We start from the raw sequence: 19,736 nt of genomic DNA, 5'->3' as shown, positions 1-19,736 counted from the left end.
TTCCAACAGGGTTTCTCTGTGTAGTCCTGGCTGTCATGGAACTCACTATGTACATCAGTCTGGTCTTGAACTCAGAGATCCACCTGCCTCTGGCTCTGGGGTTCTGGGACAAAAGGCGTTTGCTGCCTCCATTGGCTTTTTTTTTTTTTTTTTCTCTGAGACAGGGTTTCTCTGTGGCTTTGGCGCCTGTCCTGTAGGCCAGGCTGATTTCAAAGTCACAGAGATACACCTTCCTCTGCCTCCTGAGTGCTGGGATTAAAGACGTGTGCCACCGCCACCACCCAGCTGGATTTTTGTTTTTTGAGACAGGGTTTCTCTGTTAACAGCCCTGACTGTCTTGGAACTTGCGTTGTAGACCAGGCTGGCCTTGAAGTGACTGAGATCCTCTTGCCTCTGCCTCCCAAGTGCTGGGATTAAAGGCGTGCACCACCACTACCCGACCATCTGTTTTATTTTTTAAAAATAATTTTTATAGTACTTGAATTACTACAGATATTCTCTACTTTAAAAAAAAAACAATTTTTCTTTTCCTTTGAGACAAAGTCTCTGTGTAGCCTTGGCTGTCCTGTAACTCCCTATGTGCACTAGGCAGGTCTCAAACTCACAGACATCTGTCTGCCTCTGTCTCTTGCATGCAAGGACTAAAGGCACGTGTCACCACACCCAGCTTTCCATTTTATTTTTTAAGATTTATTTATTATAGATACAGTGTTTTGATGTCATGTATGTCTCTGCACCAAAAGAGAGCACCATATCCTGTTACAGATGGTTGTGAGCCACCATGTGTTTGCTGGGAATTAAACTCAGGACCTCTGGAAGAGCATCCCGTGCTCTTAACTTCTGAGCCATCTCTCCAGCCCTCACAAATGCTACCAAGTGTTGTAACACTGACCCATCACTCCCAGGTCCCTTCAAGATGAGCATTCAGACCTATCTCTGGTTGAAATAACTGCGTTCTGTGTTTAGAGACTGGTGACCTATGTTTTTTAAAATGACCTCCTCTACCAGCTTAAGGGAACAATTCTTTGAGTCTATGCCCTGGATGCTGGGACACTTGCTTGGCAGTTTCTGTCTTCAGCTTCTCATTCAAATGAAGGAAGATCTACAACTGATTTAGGTCACTGATAAACTAGCCTGTGGTTCAGATGGGGTAAAGGTTTTTGAAACGAAAATTAAATGGGATCCATAAATATGAGCTGACTTTATCCAGCGTGATTTCAAGTCTTCCTGAAGAATATATTCTTGGGCTGCAGAATTGACTTGGTGTTTAAGAACAGTGGCTTCTCTCTCCAGAGGATCTGGGTTCAGTTCCCAGAACGCACATGTCAGTTCATAGCCATCTGTGATTCCAGTTCCAGGGCATCTTGTTTTTTGTTTTGTTTTTTCAAGACAGGGTTTTTCTGTATAATAAGCAACCCTGACTGTCCTGGAACTCTCTTTTTAGACCAGGCTGGCCTTGAACTAAGAGAGCTACCTGCCTCTCTCACGGAAGCGCTGGGATTAAAGGTATACCCTACCAATGCCCAGCAGTTCTGGGGGATCTTATGCTATCTTCTGGCCTCTGCAGGCACCAGGCATACATGTGATACTCAGGTACATGGAGGCAAAACACGCAATGACATAGAATAAGATAAATACACACAGAAAAAATTGCTTTCCTAATTCAGGAAGGGTCATGTTACCTTTTTCCAATATTTGTTTACATAGGTGGCAATTTTATGTCAGTTCCTCAGAGAAATTGATTATAAGACGGCCTTCAAGTCATTGCAGGAACAAAACAGGTATGGACTTTTTTTTAAACATGAGACTGACGTTCCTTTGCATTAAGTAATGAGAGCTTGTGTTTTGCAGCCACGACGCTATGGACTCCTACTATGACTGCATTTGGGACGTCACTATCTTGGAGTACTTGACTTGTATCCTTCCACTGTGCATGTGATGTCACAGCACTTCGTGTCTGTCATTTAAGTGTTTTGCACATGCCCCTCATCCCAGCACTCAGGTGACAGGCAGGTGGCTTTCTGTGAGTTCCAGGACAACTGGGGCTACACAGAGAAACCCTGTGTTGAAAAACCAAACCAAACAAACAAACAAACAAAATTCATGGAACTTATTTTCCGAGCTAAAACAGAATCAGTTCAGAATTTAAAAAAAAAGTCATATATATGGTTATGTGCATTCTGAAGTGTGTATGAATATCACACTGAGGACAACCTTGAAGTCAATTTTCTTCTGCTATGTGGGTCTTGGAGGTTGAGCTCCGGTCATCAGATTTGGCAGCAAGCTCCTTTACCTGCTGAACCACCTCACCAGTCTCACAGTTGAGATCCTATAATGACGTTAACAATCAGTTTTATTATTCTTAACTGAGAATTTAGATCTTCATCATAAAAGAGGAGAAACAGATAAAAGACAGATTGCTGTAAGTTGCCTTATCCCTTTCTTCAGTGATATCGTTTTCAGAATATTAAACAATTTAGATTTGTGAGATTGAGCAAAGATCCTGTTTGCCCATTTACTGTCAGAATTTAGTTATCATTTGCTTGTGATGTTAATTGACTTTAAAATATTAGAACATTTTATATATCTATAAATTTTCAAATGATTTTTCACTTCACAGAATCTTTACAGTGGCTGATTTGCTAAACTTTAATACAAATATCCCTACTCTTCAAACATGTCAAGAATACTTACTTCACTAGGGACTTTTGGCATTTTCTTATCCAGGAACGTTCTGCTTCCTTCAGGTCTCTGCTCTCTTAGTGGTTAGCATTCCATGGACATCTTATAGAATAACATGCTTCCCACCACCCTCTGTTACTCTTACTCTCATTCTTTTAAAGTTTTTCTCTGTAACATTTACCAACATTTGACATGCTGTGTATATTTACTATTCTGTGAGGACTTGGCTTGTTCATAGATAACCAGAATGGTACCCAACAATAAGTAATTTATTTAAGTTTGACTCATCCTTTTCTCTCTTTTTTTTCTTTAACATTTGTGTATATGTGTGGTTGTATTCTAAAGACCAGTGGTCAACTTGCATTAGTCTGTTCTCCACTTCTGTTATGTGAGTCAAACATTGAACTCATGATGTCAGGTTTGGTAGCAAGCTATTACCCACTGAACCATCTTGTTAGCTGTCTTAAGGTTTCTTTTGCTGTGAAGAGACATATGACCAGGTTCTGGAGAGATGGTTCAGAGGTTAAGAGCACTGACTGCTCTTCCAGAGGTCCTGAGTTCAATTCCCAGCAACCACATGGTGCCTCACAACTGTCTGTAATGAGATCTGGTGCCCTCTTCTGTGTGCAGACATACATGAGGCAGAACACTGTATACATAATAAATCTTTAAAAAAAAAAAACAAGGAGACACCATGACCACGACAACTCTTATAAAGGAAAACATTTAATTATGACTGGCTTACAGTTCAGAGGTTTACTCTGTTGTCATCATGGTGGGGAGCTTGGTGGCATGCAGATAGACTTGGTGCTGGAAAGATAGAACTCAGAGGTCCTGAGTTCAATTCCCAGCAACCAGGTGGTAGGTGGGTCACAACCATCTAAATGAGATCTAGTGCCCACTTCTGGCCTGCAGACAGGACACTGTATACATAATAAATCTTTTTTAAAAAGGTATACTTTGATGAAGTTATGGGACTTTTATTTCAATGAAATAGACTTTTATCCCCCTAAAATAATGAAGGATAAAGAACATGAAGTTAGCCCACTTGATTGAATGCCAAACCTTTTCCCATTTGTTTTTTAATAGTGTGTTTAGCATTTGTAGTGTTTTAGTGTGCCACGGTGGACATGTGGCTAAAAGTCAGGACAACTTTGGGTGTTGATCCTTGCCTCCTACCTTGAGAGGATCTTTTGTTAATTGCTGGCCTCCTGGGTATTCTGTTTTCACCTCTGATCTCCAGAGGGATAAGCTGGAATTACAGATGTGTGTGCTATTCTGGCTGGTCTTTATGGTGGTCTGGGAACCTGAACTCAGGTCAGACTTGAGTGCCAAACACTGCCACTTGAACCATCTCCCCAGCCCCTATTGTATTTCCTTCTTACTATTCATGCATGTTTGTGTGTGTTCCACAGTATACATGTACAGTTCAGAGTTGGGGAACTAGTTCTGCCATGGTATCATCAGGCTTGTGTGGCAAGCACTTTCACCATTGAGCCACCTTGTTTCTGTTCCCCCATTCCTAATTTGCCTGGGGCTGGAAGGCAATATTCATAGTGTTCCCTTGGTATTTTTATACTGTATCATTAAAAAAGTTGAGATTGTATCACTTCTCCCTTCCCTTTTCTCTCTCCAAGCCCTCTCATGTCCCTTTCCTCTCAAATTCATAGCCTTTTAAAAAGAATTGTTGCATACATATATGTATGTGTGTACATGCAAGAACTAATAACCTGTTAGGGGGCTCTTTCCTGATGTAGACTATCTTTCCCGCTCTTAGGATTGAGGCCTTGTAAGCTTTCCCTGTCCACTTCAGCATGTCCATTGTCCTGTTGAGCTCATTTTGTAGGGTTTATGGGTTTCTAACACTCACTGCAGACTCCCTTACCCTCTGGTTCTTAAAAATTTTAAGATGATCCCTGAGCCTTAGGTGTGGGAGTTATCTTGTGGATGTATCTGTTGCTACCAAGCTCCACATCTCTGTACTTTGATCAGTTGAGGTTTTCTGTAATGGTTTCTGTCTGGTACAAAGAAGCTTTCTTGATGAGGATGAGGACTACACTTACCTGTTGGTATAAGGACAGATATTTAGAATGCAGTTAGGGATTATGCTGGTTTAGTAAAGTAGCCCTGGGTAGTTGGACAGGTTTCTGGTACAAGGTATGGTTTCCCTCTTGTTGAATGGTGTTAGGTCCAGTTAGAGAGCTGTTGGTTACCACCAAGGTATGAATGACATTGCTGCACCCTTGGGTTATTGTGCCATGCTGGATATTGTAGCTTGCTTACTTTCTTTGGAAGTTTGCTTGATGTCTTCTGGTACCATGGAAGCTAGTCCTTGAAAGGCTTTCAGGTCAATTCCAGGTCAGGAGACTCTGGGCCCTGTATCTGAAATGTACCATGTCTTCAGGAGTAGATCTTACCTTCCATGTCTGGGAGACAACCAAGGGCAATAGCCTGTGATGTCATTAATTTTCCAAGACAGTACTATGTATATGTAGCCCTAGTGGGCCTGAAACTCAATATGAAGATCAGGCTGGCCTCAAACTGGGAGGTCTTCTGCCTCTGCCTCTTGAGTGCTAGGGTTAAAGGTGTGTGTCACCACACCTGACCCCCAACTATATTATTTTTAAAGTCCCTTTAAAGCCTCTAACTATATATCCTTGTTAGCTCATTTAGCCTCCTGATTCTTCTACATCCATTTAAAGGTATAGGCTTATCCTGTTCCCATATTAGAGGCTTCTCAGCTACAGTTTTACTCATCACTTTTACACTTTTTTTCTTCCCTTTGTTTTTTGAGACGGGGTTTCTCTGGCTTTGGAGGTTGTCCTGGGACTCACTCTGTAGACCAGGCTGGCCTTGAACTCACAGAGATCCGTCTGCCTCTGTCTCCCAAGTGCTGGAATAAAGGCGTGTGCCACCACTGCTCAGCTACTGTTCTTATTATCAAGTGTTTTCCGTGGTCTTATTGCTATAATCCACTCTGTCCATAGCCTCTTATGACTTCTTGCCTCTGTGCTTCTTTAAATTGGGTTTGTGACCCAAACCCCGACCCTTCCTTTCCTGCTTACCCATAGCATATAGGAATTTATTTAATGTAACAAAAAGTTCCACTAGGTAATTATATCTTAGGAGATCAATAAAATAGTTAGGTTATTTTTTTCCTGTAGCTCTTAAACTAATTGTATAATTCAGTTATTTTTAACTTTGACTTAATTTTTTTAAAAATCAGACTTCTAATCTAATAACACTTTTCTGTTTTAAGATCAAAGCCATTGGCCAAACAGAATTGAATGCAAGCAACCCTGAAGAAGTACTACAGCTGGCAGCACAGAGAAGGAAAAAGAAGTTTCTACAAGCAATGGCAAAACTTTACTTTTAAGCAGTTAGTTAATTTTTAAACTTTTATTTTTTAAACATGGGCTAAAAGTAAACAGTATTAAAAGATTAAGTTTATATAATACATATGTACACTTAGTGGTGTTTTTTTTTTTCAGACAAAAACTGAAAGTTTTATAAACAAGAACTATACAAAAACTTAACACATTAACAAATAGTTTACAATTTCTTCAAAGAGAAAAAGTTCACATGTCTGGTAACCTGGCAATCTGGTATCACTTTTTTTCTAATGAAACTGACTTTTTTAGGCCCAAATTTCCTTTTCAAAGGCTAACTTAAAATATTTAATGTATAAGTAGCTATTCTATATACAATAAGTTTAAATAAATAGATTTCTAGGAGTCAGTATACATTTAATATTTTTTTTCTGCCATAGAAAATAGAATTTTAGGTCATGTAAGTCTACCATGTTGACACAGTCCTCATCTCATAATGTAGGGCTTAAAAATGGACTGACAGTTTACATAGAGCCTTAGTCATATTACATTTCAAAAATACTTAGGGATAGCTTAGTGTAATAAAGTGACTTTCTAATATAGTTTGAAAAGGCATTAAAGTTTCACCCAGATTGTGATATATGAAAAGATTATAAAGGAAAATCTAGCTAAAGTAAAACCCCCATAGAAGCCAAAGCATTTATCATGTTTATAATTTCTTTGGTTCTCCCATTGTTCAGAGCAGTTTAAACATTTGGTTCAATGCCACTGATCAAGAGATATGGCAAGGCAAACAAACTAGTTAAAAACAGATTGAACTTCACCATTTGAAAAATTCAAGTTTTGTCATTGTTACAAACAGCTTTAGATAAATTAGTTGCTTTATTACAAAACAGTCTTTGTAGATAAGTTAAATTTCATTTTCAAAAGACAAATTGCACCATTCAAGAGTATAGGAATTTAAGAATCTAAAATCTAGTTTCAGAGTTCTGTGTAGGCTTATGTATCTTTTAAGTAGTTTAGTCCATATTCCAATGATAAAATTCCTAGTTTACCAAGAGAAACACAATAACACTGGACTTTAAAGAAACACAATAACAAACAGAAACTGCTACAGCATAAATTGTTGCTGGCTTCTATCCACTGTCCTTGGGAGTGAAGTCGCCTCTGTAAACAAATCCTCTTTTAAATGGAGGAAATTTTTTTAGTGCCAATCTTTTTGTGAAGTTTTTTTGTTTTGTTCTTTTGTAGTGCTGAGGATTGAACCCAAGGCTTCATGCATCCTAGGCATTTAGTGCCAAATTGATGTAGTTTTTAAATAAAAGAAGGGCAGTGTAACTCCTCAGTAGGCAAGGACAGCCACAGCACTACTTTCCTGTACCTTACTCATTTGTATGAACCTGTATCCAGTATTTGCTCAATTCCAATTTGTTGTTAACTTCAGTGTTTTACTGGTGGTTTTTCAGTACTCTTCGGTGGTGTCATAATACCTCCATTGCACACTGGTGACAACTGCCCTCCTTTTCTGAAGGTGTTCACATAATTTACTTCATTCTGTACATGTAAAGGAATTATACAATAATTAACAGCTAGATATATGTAATATTTATCTCTATATCTACAATATACACATATATATACATACATACATACATACAAATCAGATATCTACCTACTTGTTCGAGACTTATCCAAGCCTAGAGTCTACCTTAAGTCAGTTGTTTAATCCCAACACTCAGGAGGCAGATGGATCTGTATGAATTTGAGTCCAGCCTGGTCTATTTAGCTAATTCCATTAAGACCTTATTTCAAAACAACAGCAAACAAAAACATGTTTTTAATTTCTTATCTGGACTGCTGGTCTTGATTTTGAGCTGCTTCAGAGAATATTTTTCTTGAGACAGTTTTACTATGTATGTAGCCTAGACTGGTCTTGAACTTGTAACTGCCTCAGGCTCCCTATTGTTAAGATTATAGGCCTGTGCCACCAAGCCTGCCTTAATTTTATTATCCCCTTCACATTTTAAAATCAGCATGACTATTACTTTCCCCTTTATCATCTTATATAACTGTCTGATGTAGTATCCTCTCCATCACTTGCAAGACTTTACTAGATAGCAAGACTTAAAAAACAGTGAAAGATTTTAAATTAAAAGAAAAACAAGCCCCCAAAATAAAAAACCATACCAGCAAAGCCAAATAATTCGTGTGTGTCTGGATATTATGTCTGTCTTCCATGGGTATCTTCTTAAAAGTCTTCAGCTTCACTGGACTCACACTTTTTACTACACTGACAAAAGGCACCATCCAGTCTACACATTCTGAAATGTCATCCCATTCCAAACCTAGATTTAAAAAGTCAATAAAATGTTAAAGTTAAGCAACAAAAACTGTCTTAATATTCTCAATGTACTTTGTTCTGCTTCCATTTTTTAAACGATTTATTTATTATGTATACAATGTCCTGTCTGCATGTATGCCTGCAAACCAAAGAGAGCACCACACCAGATCTCATCATATGGTTGCTGGGAATTTAACTCAGGACCTTTGAAAGACCAGCTAGTGTTCCTAACCATTAAGCCATCTCTCCACACCCCGCTTCCAATATTTAGGTCATTTAAAAACTCAAAAGAAATGATCACACACTTATCAAAACTTTTCTATGACCTTAAATCTGAAAGGACGCACAGTTTTCTCAAGGCTCATTCTGTAGCCCAGGTTGGCTGCCCTCCTGATTCAGCCTCCCAAGTGCTGGGGTTATAAAGCTTGTGCCTCTAACCTGACTCTTTTGAAGGTGTTTTTACTTTCAGGTTTATATTTTTGTGAGTCTGTGCACAAGTGTCCACAGAGATCAGAAGAGGGCATCAGATGCCCTGGAACTAGAGTTACAGGTGGTTCTGAGTCACCTGATATGGGGTTAGGAACCAAACCTTGGTCTTCTCAAAAAGAAGTATGTGCTTTTAACCCCGAGCTGTCTTTCCAGGCCCTCTTCAGAGCTTTTTAACCCACATGTATTAGTACAAAGTAGAATTGTGCTTGTGTTAGTTTGCTTGTGGAGATACCCTAAGGGCTATAAAGTACTTCTAACAGAAAAATAATCAGTAAATTATTAAATTGTGTGCTTGATAAGGTGTTAAAGTTCCCCTAGTCCCTTTAAAAGTGAACAGGTAAGAAGTGAACAAGTCATACCTGAGGCTTTCTTAACTACTTCAATGGAGGTAAAATGGCACAAGGCGGCAGCTGCCAGAATTCTGTATTGGAATTCTAATGAATCAATGGCGAGGATGCACAGATCTAAAAGCTAACAAAGAAAAAGCAACAGTATAAGTAATTCAAGAGATGAGTAGGGCCCTACTTTATAGATCATATATCATGACTGCTAACTCTAAGGTAAATGAATAAGCCACCACCTAGTCTCAGGATTGCAGGGGAGGGAGTAAAAACCAGGATAGGATTGTAGGAACATAGTGATAATGTATTAGTAGGGTGTGTACTTCATCTAGATTGGAAAAAGCTAGCAAAGCCTTCTAAATTAGATAATAAGCTAGGCAGAAAGATTAGTGGACAGAAATGTTTGAGAAAGAACATTACCAAAGGTAATAGTTCTTATTATGAAGTAAGCAAGGAATACCTTCCTTCCTTAGCCAAAGTGAGCAGCTGAAGGCAAAGAAAGCTAGAAGGTTAAGTTATAAAGGCCCTTTAGAAGTTAAATCACTACTACTTAAGCTAATTTTAACTACTGCTAAGATTCTAAATCAAGGAAAGTTACACTTTAAAAAGGACAGCAAACTGGACAGACTAGAATGCAATATTCTTAGCAGCAACTAGATAGTTAAGTGGTATCATCTTGGTAATGCAAGAACCCAAAAAGCAGTTGGAATTATGTAAAGGCTAGGTTTTCAGAGGCTTAAGGTGATTGCTGTTCAGTGAATAAGACATAGTTTTTGTATTCATCAGGCAAGAAAGTGATATAATCTGGAGGAGTGTTGGAAGTGAAATACTACCACAGATTGAATATTCTTTGAGTAGTGCATGAGATAAGTGTTTTGGAATCTGAATGTTTTTGGATTTAAGTATTTACATGTACGAGAAGTTGGGATTTATGTGAAAACTCGATTCACTCACATTTACCTTATATGTATTCAATCTTTTTTTTTTTTTTTGGTTTTTACGATACAGGGTTTCTCTGTATTGTTTGAGGCTATCGGTCCAGCCCGTCCTCGAACTCACAGAGATCCGCCTGGCTCTGCCTCCCGAGTGCTGGGATTAAAGGCGTGCACCACCACCGCCTGGCCATATGTATTCAATATTATAGAATATTTTTAGTGTGCCTGTTCTTTGTGACCAATTTTTTACATTCAAAAATTCCAGAGTATTTTCAAAGTTTTGGAATAGAGATATTCAACGAAAGTATATACTAGAAACATTCCACATCTTTGTTGACTAACAGATTTAAAACACAAGTTCTAACCCAAATTACTTAATATTCATCCAAATTCTATTTCCCATCCTACATAGAATAAAATTGAAGATTTGTTTTACATTTATATATGGTAGAACTCCAGCCTTCAGTTTTACTTATATGCAAAGAATTAGATCCTTAATCTCTATAGTTAGTTCGAATGGCTGTTATATGCTAGCCTAGGAAAAGTTTAATTAGAATTAAATAACAGCAGGTTGGGAATAGTGGTATAATGCTACCTTTAATCCTAGCACTTGGGAGGCAGAGACAGTTCAAGGCCAGCCTGGTCTTCAGAGCGAGTTCCAGGACAGTCAAGGCTACATAAAAGAACCCTGTCTGAAAAAACAAACAGCGCACCACCCAAAAAAACCCAAAGACAACTAGTTGAAAACATTTTGCCCCATTTTATATCAAAAGGGTATTTTATTCCAAATCCCAAACGCTAAAAAAAAAAAAAGTAAATACTTACAAAAGTTTAAGATTTTCTTCTCTAGAATTATTAAGCAATGTAAATTATTAGGGACAGAATTTTATGGGTCAGTTTTTCTGTCAACTAAGATGCAACTCGGTATGCCATATCATTGTGTAGGCTAGGACTTATATATACACTAAACAAATCTGTAATCAACAATAATATTAGCTATGTTCAATAACAGAGTCAGTACCTGAGCTATCTGGATGAATGTCTCCTGAGAATATTGAGGTAGAAGAACCTTAGGGACATCTTTAACAGCATCAACTTGGAGAAAAAGATTCAACCAGGAAATGACTGTTACAGGACAAAGTTCCCATTTTAAAGCCTGTCAACGAAATTTTAAAATTTCCATTAATAACCACACACACACACACACACACACACACACACACACACACACACACACACACAACATTGTGTACATAGTAGTTTAGGTTAATTAATTCCCTTACCGATCATCAATCAATGGCAATATTTGCTGCATTAGCCTCTTAGAATTCTATGCTCAGACTAAAATATCAATTTTGGCTCTTTTTAACAATTTGTTCAAAATCGTATTTATTTTGGGTATAGGCACATGCTGTGGCTTTTTACACCTTTTGAGTCCCCTAGGAATCAAAATGTTGTCATGCCTCCCTGGCAATTAAATAAGTTACTGAGTCATCTCATTGTCCCTACGTTTGGCTCTTTGCTATATCCAAAGTTCGCTTGTAACTATTCCATCACAAAGCTGCACCTAAGAAAGGACATTACTATTACCTTTAATATAGAGAGTTCCATCTTTAAGATATCCACTTCACTGCAAGCACCGTCAGTGACATAAGCAAATTCTTGGAGTTTGGGAGCGTAGATTTCCTTTAATTTAGAAAAATTTTATTAGGCATTGTAAATAAAAAAATTATATACAGACTATACATGTCTATATCATATAATATATATGGACAGCTTCACAAAGTGATTATAAATCAAAACCATGCGGGGTTTTTTTTATGTAGTTATGTGTGGCTAGCTATGTACTGATTTTCAAGGTTTATTTTTCTAGAGTTGACTTTGTATTTTAGTTAATAAATCAATGCATATCTTAGTCTGTTATTTCAATTAAGAAACTATAACCTTTTTAATATTGTCTAGTCTGGTGGTCAGACCAAAACAAGACACTTCGCAAGTAACTGAGGTGTGGCTTTTTTTTTGTTTTTTTGAGACAGGGTTTCTCTGTGGCTTTGGAGGCTGTCCTGGAACTCGCTCTGTAGACCAGGCTGGCCTTGAACTCACAGAGATCTGCGTGCCTCTGCCTCCCAAGTGCTGGGATTAAAGGCGTGCGCCACCAACGCCCGGCCAACATGTAATCTTTAAAAAACAAAACAAGGTCAGGTGTGATAATACACGTTTTTAATCCTAGCAAAAAGGTAGAGGCAGGCCTCTTTGAGGTCTCTGTAGTAAGTTCCAGGCCAGCCAGGGCTACACTGTGAGATGGTGGGCTCAATCCCCAGTATAGGCAGGGGGAAGGAGGAGAGGATTGTTTTGGCTAATGGCAAATTTGTCTTAAAAGTCCCAAGGATTAGAAATTATCAGAGGCTTAAAAGAGAAACCTGGCTTATGGTAGCAAACTAAAGATTATGATTTCAATATACAAAGGCACCTGAAACAATAGGATAGGCTAACTCTAAAAAGTGATATGCCCTATGTTGCAGAAGGCACACTTGGAAAAGAAAAATACACTTGAGGATATTAATGTGCTCATAATGGTACCAGCTGCAAAAACTGGTAACAACCAAATAGTGTGTTAAAAAGTAACAGATGGTAATTACATATTTTTAAAAGTTTTAGGCAAAAGTTTTCTCCTAACATGACACCAACATTAGATAGGAAACCTTTTATTTGATTCTTAACCAACATAACATTTCTTTCATTTAATTGTTTAATTTTTAAAGAACATTCTTTTGAAACCATGTGCTATATAACTTTGTAAGAACCTGATAGTTTATCTGGTGAAATGAGCCATACTATTCCCAGCATCTAAACTAAAGACTAACATAGACAAAGTATATAAACCAGAGACTAAAATTAAGACCTATGGTAATTTCTTCTTCTGCTAATGAAACAATTCCTATTCCCTAAAGATTTAACACAGAAAATGATAGTAACCTGAGATTAATGTGTTTATTTAGAAACTAGATATATCTGGATGAAATTTAAGAACTTACCTCAAGTTTAGAAGCAATGAACAATGAGGTAATCCCAATGAGTTGAAGCATATTTTTATTTACATCTTTTTGTGTCAACATAAATCTGTCAAAAAAGTCTTGGGCAAGGTAAAATGTCTCCCTATGAAGTGTGTATACTTCACAAACCTGAAGGACAAAATATTCAAACATCATCTCTAGAAATTTTCCAAATTATAAAGTCATCTTTATTATACCATATTATGAACTGCTTTGAGTCTTAACTTAATAGAGGGATTAGCATGTATGGATAGTGAGCCCATTATCATGCTCATTCTAATTTTACAGCATTTCCTTTTCATGTTTTTGTAGGCTAATATAGAAACATCGGCGATGAAATCTTTCCATGTTTTTGATTTAGTGGGAATTACCCTCATTTTCACCATTAATAAATATTGCCATTCCCACACTTAAAAGATTTTAGCTTTCAAAGTTAGTCCATGAAATGGGTGCCATTATCTCCTTTTTGGAAATGAGAAAACAAACAGTAATAGATAATTTAAAACAAGCACTGATTATATTAAGAACTATTCTGTTCCTATCTTTTTTTTTTTTTTTTTTTTTTTTAACGAGACAGGGTTTCTCTGTATTGTTTCGGAGGCTATCGGTCCAGCCCGTCCTCGAACTCAAAGAGATCCGCCTGCCTCTGCCTCCCGAGTGCTGGGATTAAAGGCGTGCACCACCACCGCCCGGCAAGAACTATTCTGTTCTTATCTTATACTATTTTAAAATCAGGAATGACACCTGGTCAATGGCTCAGTAGCAAAGAACTTGTACTGGTTCCTGGCACCAGAGTCTAGGCAGTCAACACTGCTTATAACTTCAGTGCTAGATATATGTTCTCTTCTGATCTGGGCACTTGCACTCAGTTCACACATCATTAGAATCTTAAAATCAGGAGACGTTGCATTTCAAAAGACATCTTTTCCATATGTTGACATTTTTAAGATTTTTTTCAAACAATGAACTTATTTTTACATTCATATTGAAAATAAGTTTTCATCATACACAGTAAAAACTTTAGTTACAAAATTCTGATGCATTATAACTAGATGTTCAGAAATAGACCTCATATTCAATTTCAGATTCCCCAAATGAAAAAAAAAAAAAAAAAAAAAACCTAACAACTTTCTTGTTTCCTTTCCATGCTGTTAATGGATAATCTTAAGGGACAATGACCTGATAACACAACCTCATTTTATAGTCTTGGAAACATTTCTGAGATCTACTGTATGTTTAACTACCAAAAGGTCCACCCGCAGTCTTCCTCCCTTAGAACAAATCTATAACCTTCCTGCAATGTTAGGGATCAAACCCAGGGCTTCACTGTTAGGCAAGCATTGGCCACTAAGCCCTTAATTTATTTTGAGATAATGTAACCTGTACTGGCTTGTTTGAAACTTGTAAATCCGCCTGCCACAAGCCACAATCCATCACCTCCCATCAGACTATACAGCAAATACCCAGGATTGGAAGAAAATAAGTTTAACACCAAGTAATTGTTTCCTTAGCAATAATTTGAGGGATTTACAATGACCCAGAGAAGGTGAATGGACCCAAATAATAAAAAAAATGTTTGCATAAATTTAGCGATTTCAGGCTCACTGATACTCCTGTAAGCCCTAACCTTTCTGTCCCAGCCTTTGTAAGTTGCAGGCATACACCACAACACCCAGAAAGGAAGCTAAATGGGATTTAGAGGACTTGGGCCCTCTGGGTATCCAAAGCTTCTTGGCTTAGGGTATGAAATCAGAATTCATGATTTGGCTTTGATAATACAGAAAAAGGATGCCCGAGGGCACTGAAGTCTCAGCTGGTTCTTTGCTTGTATTCAAAACCTAGTCAGCTATATACATTCTATCACCTTCAGTACCCTCAAGTAGAACCAAACCTGTATTGTTGGGGATTTCTGATTTTGGTTTGGTTTGGTTGTATCATAGAAGGTGTGTTCTTGGGATTTTACTCTCTGCTTTGGTACTGAGGACATACTACCGTTGAGCTATGCCCCAACGCCTGATTTTACTCTTAAGAAAGAAAGGTCTGTGGTTGTAGCTCAGTGCTGGCTTAACACACAAAGGCCCTAGGTTCAATACCCAGCACTACAAGGAAAAAAAGTCATATTCTACTTTAGGTGCCACAAACTAGTTTGTGCCCACAAAAGGTAGCTTCTTGGTACTGGATAGCATATCCTGAAGTCACATGAAAAGCACATACCCATCCAAATATTCTTCCATTGTAAACAAAAAGAAATGCCTAATTTTTGAACATACCTCTAAAAGCCAGTCCAAAAGTATTGACCTCATCTGTGGTTCCAGGTCAGAATGCAGAACTTCAAAATGTTTGTCATGCACATATCTGCTCTCCTTTTGTAGCATGTTTTGCCAAACCTCCTGTGAACACCCCCAGCTACATGGGGGAGGGGGACACATAATTGATATCTTGTCATCTATACAAGTTTTGTTTACAATAACATAACCCCCCCACATTTCAAACTTCCAATTACAAACTGAAAAAAGTAGCTCTTGGCATCAACTCGAAAGATTTCCACTTTATTGGTAAACTGCAGGAATGCTGTATAATCCTTATAATTTTTAAAAGTTATGGCTTAAGGTATCATTTAAAAGCAAACTAGAAAAAATTTAAACTATATGATCACAGTGATTAAGTCCCAACACTTAAAAAAGTAGTAGTCGTGGGGATAATTTATTTAAGAATTTGACTATATTCAAGTTAAGTCAATTATTACTATATAAACGTTCTCTATAAGCTATAACTACTAGTCATATCATAACTGATAGTAAGCTTGGTAAGGAATAAGTGGGATTAATAAGTCAATTGAAAATGCTGTCCATTTAAAATGTTCCCATTTTAATCATACAAATTACTGAAGCTACATTTAAAAAGTAGTTCAGTAAAAATTAAAAAAAAAAAAAAGTAGTTCAGCTCTGCTGACTCTGGAGGCACTCACCAAGCAAGTGAAAGGTCTGGGTTTTAAATATATCACTTGCAAATATTGTCTCATGTAGAATGATACCTGTTTCTCAGTAAGGGAAGTATTAAAAACAAACAAACAAACAAACAAGTTTCCCTATTTTATAATGGAGTCAAAAGAAAATACACGGCATTATTTTAATTCTAGTGTTTTAACTGTCGATATGAAATAACTGAAAAAATTTACCTTAAATCTGGCAGAGGTGAAGGATTAATAAAAAGATTTTTAAATCTGTAATTTGTAAATCTAGAGAAGTCACTTGTTTCTATTTCTTTATGGGGTGTTTCAATGATAATGCAAGGACTGATTCCTCCAGACAGTACAGGTGGCCAACAACTCTGTCATTTCAAAAAAGAAAGAGAAAAACTTATTAGTGTATTGGGAAATTATGGCTTTTGTTCTGCATCTTCAAATAATGGCCAATTAGATATTCATACTAAAAATTTAAAGCCATACAATTCATACCATCTTCATAAATAGATAACTAATCCTGGTAATACAAGATATTAAGTGTTGAAATGATAACAAATGCATTTGTAGAGTAAAATAATTTCAAAAGAAATTTTAGCAGGGATACTTTTTTAAAAATAAAAGCTCTGTTTTTGAAGTGTTTTCTAAAGTTGAGAAAACCTAATTCAGTCAAGTAGAGTCACTTAGAGGATCTTTTTGAAAAAACTATCGTTCTAAGTGAACACACAGGAAGAAGAGGTAGCAAAAGGCTTGGTGCCAGACTGTCAGTGATCTCACACCCTTTTTTATGCCAACTCAGTAGCTATTAGGACCCTCCACTGTATCTGAAAGTGAACAAAGAGCTGTGTATAGGCGGGCCCTGATATACCAGCCAGCTCCAAGAGGGAGGGATTTACAAAAAGGAACCAGCTGCTTCTAGGCCAACTAAACTGCAGCTGTAGTATTCAGGCATATATGAACCCTTCCTGTTAACCTCGAAGATCATCACAAGGGTCAGAGGAATCTTCCTACTGTAACCCACCCAGTCCAGGTCTGCATTTACCCTGATCTCATACTGATGTTTCTTGGTGATCTCCTCCTTTCTTTTTTTGACATCCTGGAGAATAGAAAAGACCATTGTAAACTAAGGTCTCAGCAAGGAATTTCCTCCCTTCCTCCCTCATTTTCCTTAAATCACCTGTGCCGTTTTTCTCTTCTTGGCCTGAATTATCTGGGCTTCTTGCGGAGAGTCTAGCTGGTTGGGCTGGGCATGCTGCTGCTTAGCTTGTAAACGGCTACTGTGATGAATTTTAGAAAGGAAGTTTAATTAGTACGCAGTGTATTTCAAACGCAGGGGCTAATTTTGAAACACGTCTCCAAGATTAACAGTGTTACCTGCGTCTCGACATTCTCTTCTTGGAGGCTTATGAAATCTCTAAATGGGGGAGAAGAAAAACCAAAATCAACAACAGTCATTCATATTCTCCAAGTGCCATTTAAAACTGATTCAGAAATTAACAACTAACGTCACTAGAAGGTGGCCTGATCCTTAAAAAAAAATACCACGCTATCTTCTGAAATACATTAGTTATCTCATAGCAATTTTACATACATGCCATCATTTCCTCAACTGAACGGACACTCGGAAAGTAAGTGCGTTCAGAAACTTGCCAGGTTCCCCAGCAGCACCCTTCAGATGGGTTTTTTTCGGCCATTCACGCATTTCCCTTACATCCAGACTGGGAAAGGCTCGGCCCGCCAGGCGCCTGGAGGAGCCTTCAAGAGCGGGCTCTGGAGAAGCCGGTTCCGCGCCAATTTGGAGAGCCGCAGTGGCGGGGAAGCAGGGGGTGGAGGGAACCGCGTCTGGTGTCACGTCCTCCAGCCTCCCTGCTCTCCTTCCCAGCCCCACCCGGCGGGCAGTGCCGCTTGCAGGGGCGACAGGACCCCAATTTCAGAAGAGCAAAGGGGGAAAGGGGGGGATTAAATGAGGAAACTCTGTTCAAGAATTTTCCCCCGTAAAGGGACCCACACTATCATCCTCTCGCGCGGGAGACCTTCCCAAAACGGGGGTGGACTGAGAGGCTCTCCGTGGCCTCTCACTTGAGGGTCTCCATCCCCGACCTCTCCTTGGCCCCCACACAAGGATCCTGACAGGGGCCGACCTCGGGGACGCATTAACCCCAGGCACCTAGCCCTTCGCCCGCCCCCTCCCCCCGTTTCTCCTTTCCCGGGGCTCCCGCCAGTCGGGGTTCCCTTCCCTCCCGCATCCCCTGTGGTCAGCACCTCCTCACCGCCAGACTCTACTGCTCGGCTCAGCTGGCGCCGGCGCCAACTCAATATATAGGCCGGGCCCGTACCGCCCCGCACGCATGCGCCGCAGACTGACACCTCGGCCCGGCGCCTTCCCCTCCCCCGCCCAACCAGCTCGCCCGCCCGCGCGCGCCGCGCCCTGCCCTCAGTGCGCGCGGGCGGGCGGGCGGCCGAGTGGCCGCAGGGCTGCCCTCCTGGGCAGTGCTCCTCCGCCCCTCGGCGCTTCACCTGCGCGCGCCGCGGCTGCGGCAGTCGGGAGACTCCTCCCCCCGGGCCGGCCTCCCCGCCACGGGCTCCGCATGCCCCGCCGCTCGCTCCTGTCCCCTCCCGCGATGACTCTCGGGCCCCGGGGTGTCAGGCAGCGGCTCGGCTCGGCATTTCACGGGGAGGGGGGACGCGGGACCGCCCGGGCCCCGGGGAACCCGGGTCTCTCCCCGACGCGGGAAGCGGGAGCTGAGAGCCCGCCCCTCGGGGAGGAGCCAGGCGGCGGCCAATGGCAAGAGAGGACGGCGGCACAACGTGGAGCGCTCGCGGAATGTAAACACGCCGGAGCGCGCGGGCCGCCACGTGCGGAGCCGGAGCCATGCGCCGGGCGACGAGCAGCTCGTGCAGCCCGGGAGGCCGCGCACGGGAAGGTGGCCCCTGGATGAGGTACGTGCCAGCCCTGCCCTCGCGCCCCGCCGACCGGCCGGCCGGCCACCCGGCCCTTGCCTGCGGCTCCCTCGCTTACCCCGGCGGGAAACCCGGGCGCCGCGCCCTTCCCTTCTGGTCCCAGACTCCTGTTCCGGGCGCTGACCACCTCTCGGGACGGAAGCGGGAGCTGTCCCCATCCGCACTAGTGCGGGCTCTCTGGGGCTCCGGCCAGAGGCCGGGACGGAACGCACCACGTGTGCGCCCCGCCCGCCTGCCCGCCCGCCGCCAGCGCGCCCTGCGGAGCCCGCGCGAACCGCCTGCGCGGGAGAGCCGCCCGCCCGCCCTCCGGCCTGCGAGCGCTGCTGGGACGTGGCGGGCCGCGCCGGGCCGCGATCCGGGTATTTCAGCTCAGCTCCCGCCGCCTCTCAGACGCCCTGCACGTCTGAGGCCGGGTGTGCGGTGACACTCCGCGCACAGCCCCGTGGCGCGCCGCCGCTCCGGGAACAAAGACCACCGGGCGGTCCTCCGGGCGAGCGGGTGTCAGGGCGCCAAGGCCAGCCGCCCTTCCCGAGATGCACATGGAGGCCGCGGCCCCGGACGACCTTTTGTGCCGTGCTGCGCATGAGGCCCTCGGAGCCTGGGAAGGACCTCCGCAGAGGACCCTCTTCACGCACCTTCCGTT

General features: G+C 41.0%; 2 protein-coding genes and 1 long non-coding RNA gene across 8 annotated transcripts in view; 2 read left to right on the top strand and 1 right to left on the bottom strand.

Annotated features, from left to right (window-relative positions):
• Nucleotides 1-6,139, top strand: part of Ints8 (integrator complex subunit 8) — a 48,691-nt gene extending 42,552 nt beyond the window's left edge. The window contains exons 24-27 of the mRNA XM_005066207.4: nt 1,708-1,781; nt 1,852-1,916; nt 2,379-2,422; nt 5,942-6,139. Of these exons, the coding sequence (XP_005066264.1) occupies nt 1,708-1,781; nt 1,852-1,916; nt 2,379-2,422; nt 5,942-6,058 (300 nt within the window). The 3' untranslated portion in view covers nt 6,059-6,139. The remainder of the gene's footprint in view (nt 1-1,707; nt 1,782-1,851; nt 1,917-2,378; nt 2,423-5,941) is intronic.
• Nucleotides 6,067-19,274, bottom strand: Ccne2 (cyclin E2). Of its 6 annotated transcripts, none has more exons than XM_040740928.1 (12): nt 19,152-19,274; nt 17,507-17,546; nt 17,310-17,409; nt 17,175-17,228; nt 16,349-16,500; nt 15,441-15,576; nt 13,153-13,299; nt 11,708-11,803; nt 11,139-11,273; nt 9,201-9,312; nt 8,199-8,356; nt 6,067-7,565 (listed from the first exon to the last, which is right to left on the bottom strand). In XM_040740928.1, exons 2-12 carry the CDS (start codon nt 17,518-17,520, stop codon nt 7,452-7,454), a joined length of 1,218 nt encoding a protein of 405 aa, XP_040596862.1. In that variant the 5' UTR covers nt 17,521-17,546; nt 19,152-19,274; the 3' UTR covers nt 6,067-7,451. The 6 variants fall into 6 exon arrangements, with proteins under 6 accessions (XP_040596862.1, XP_021080538.1, XP_021080541.1 ...); XM_021224879.2 differs by lacking the exon at nt 19,152-19,274 and adding an exon at nt 18,650-18,835; XM_021224882.2 differs by lacking the exon at nt 19,152-19,274 and adding an exon at nt 18,403-18,502 and having other exon boundaries at nt 17,310-17,406.
• Nucleotides 18,958-19,736, top strand: part of LOC110340175 — a 23,238-nt gene continuing 22,459 nt past the window's right edge. The window contains exon 1 of the long non-coding RNA XR_002381949.2: nt 18,958-19,072. This is a non-coding gene — a long non-coding RNA (uncharacterized LOC110340175). The remainder of the gene's footprint in view (nt 19,073-19,736) is intronic.

Source organism: Mesocricetus auratus, unplaced genomic scaffold (genome assembly GCF_017639785.1).
Source record: "Mesocricetus auratus isolate SY011 unplaced genomic scaffold, BCM_Maur_2.0 Super-Scaffold_6730, whole genome shotgun sequence".
Taxonomy (NCBI): domain Eukaryota; kingdom Metazoa; phylum Chordata; class Mammalia; order Rodentia; family Cricetidae; genus Mesocricetus; species Mesocricetus auratus.
Note: the sequence above shows the minus strand (reverse complement) of the source record. Positions and strands in the feature narration are given on the sequence as shown.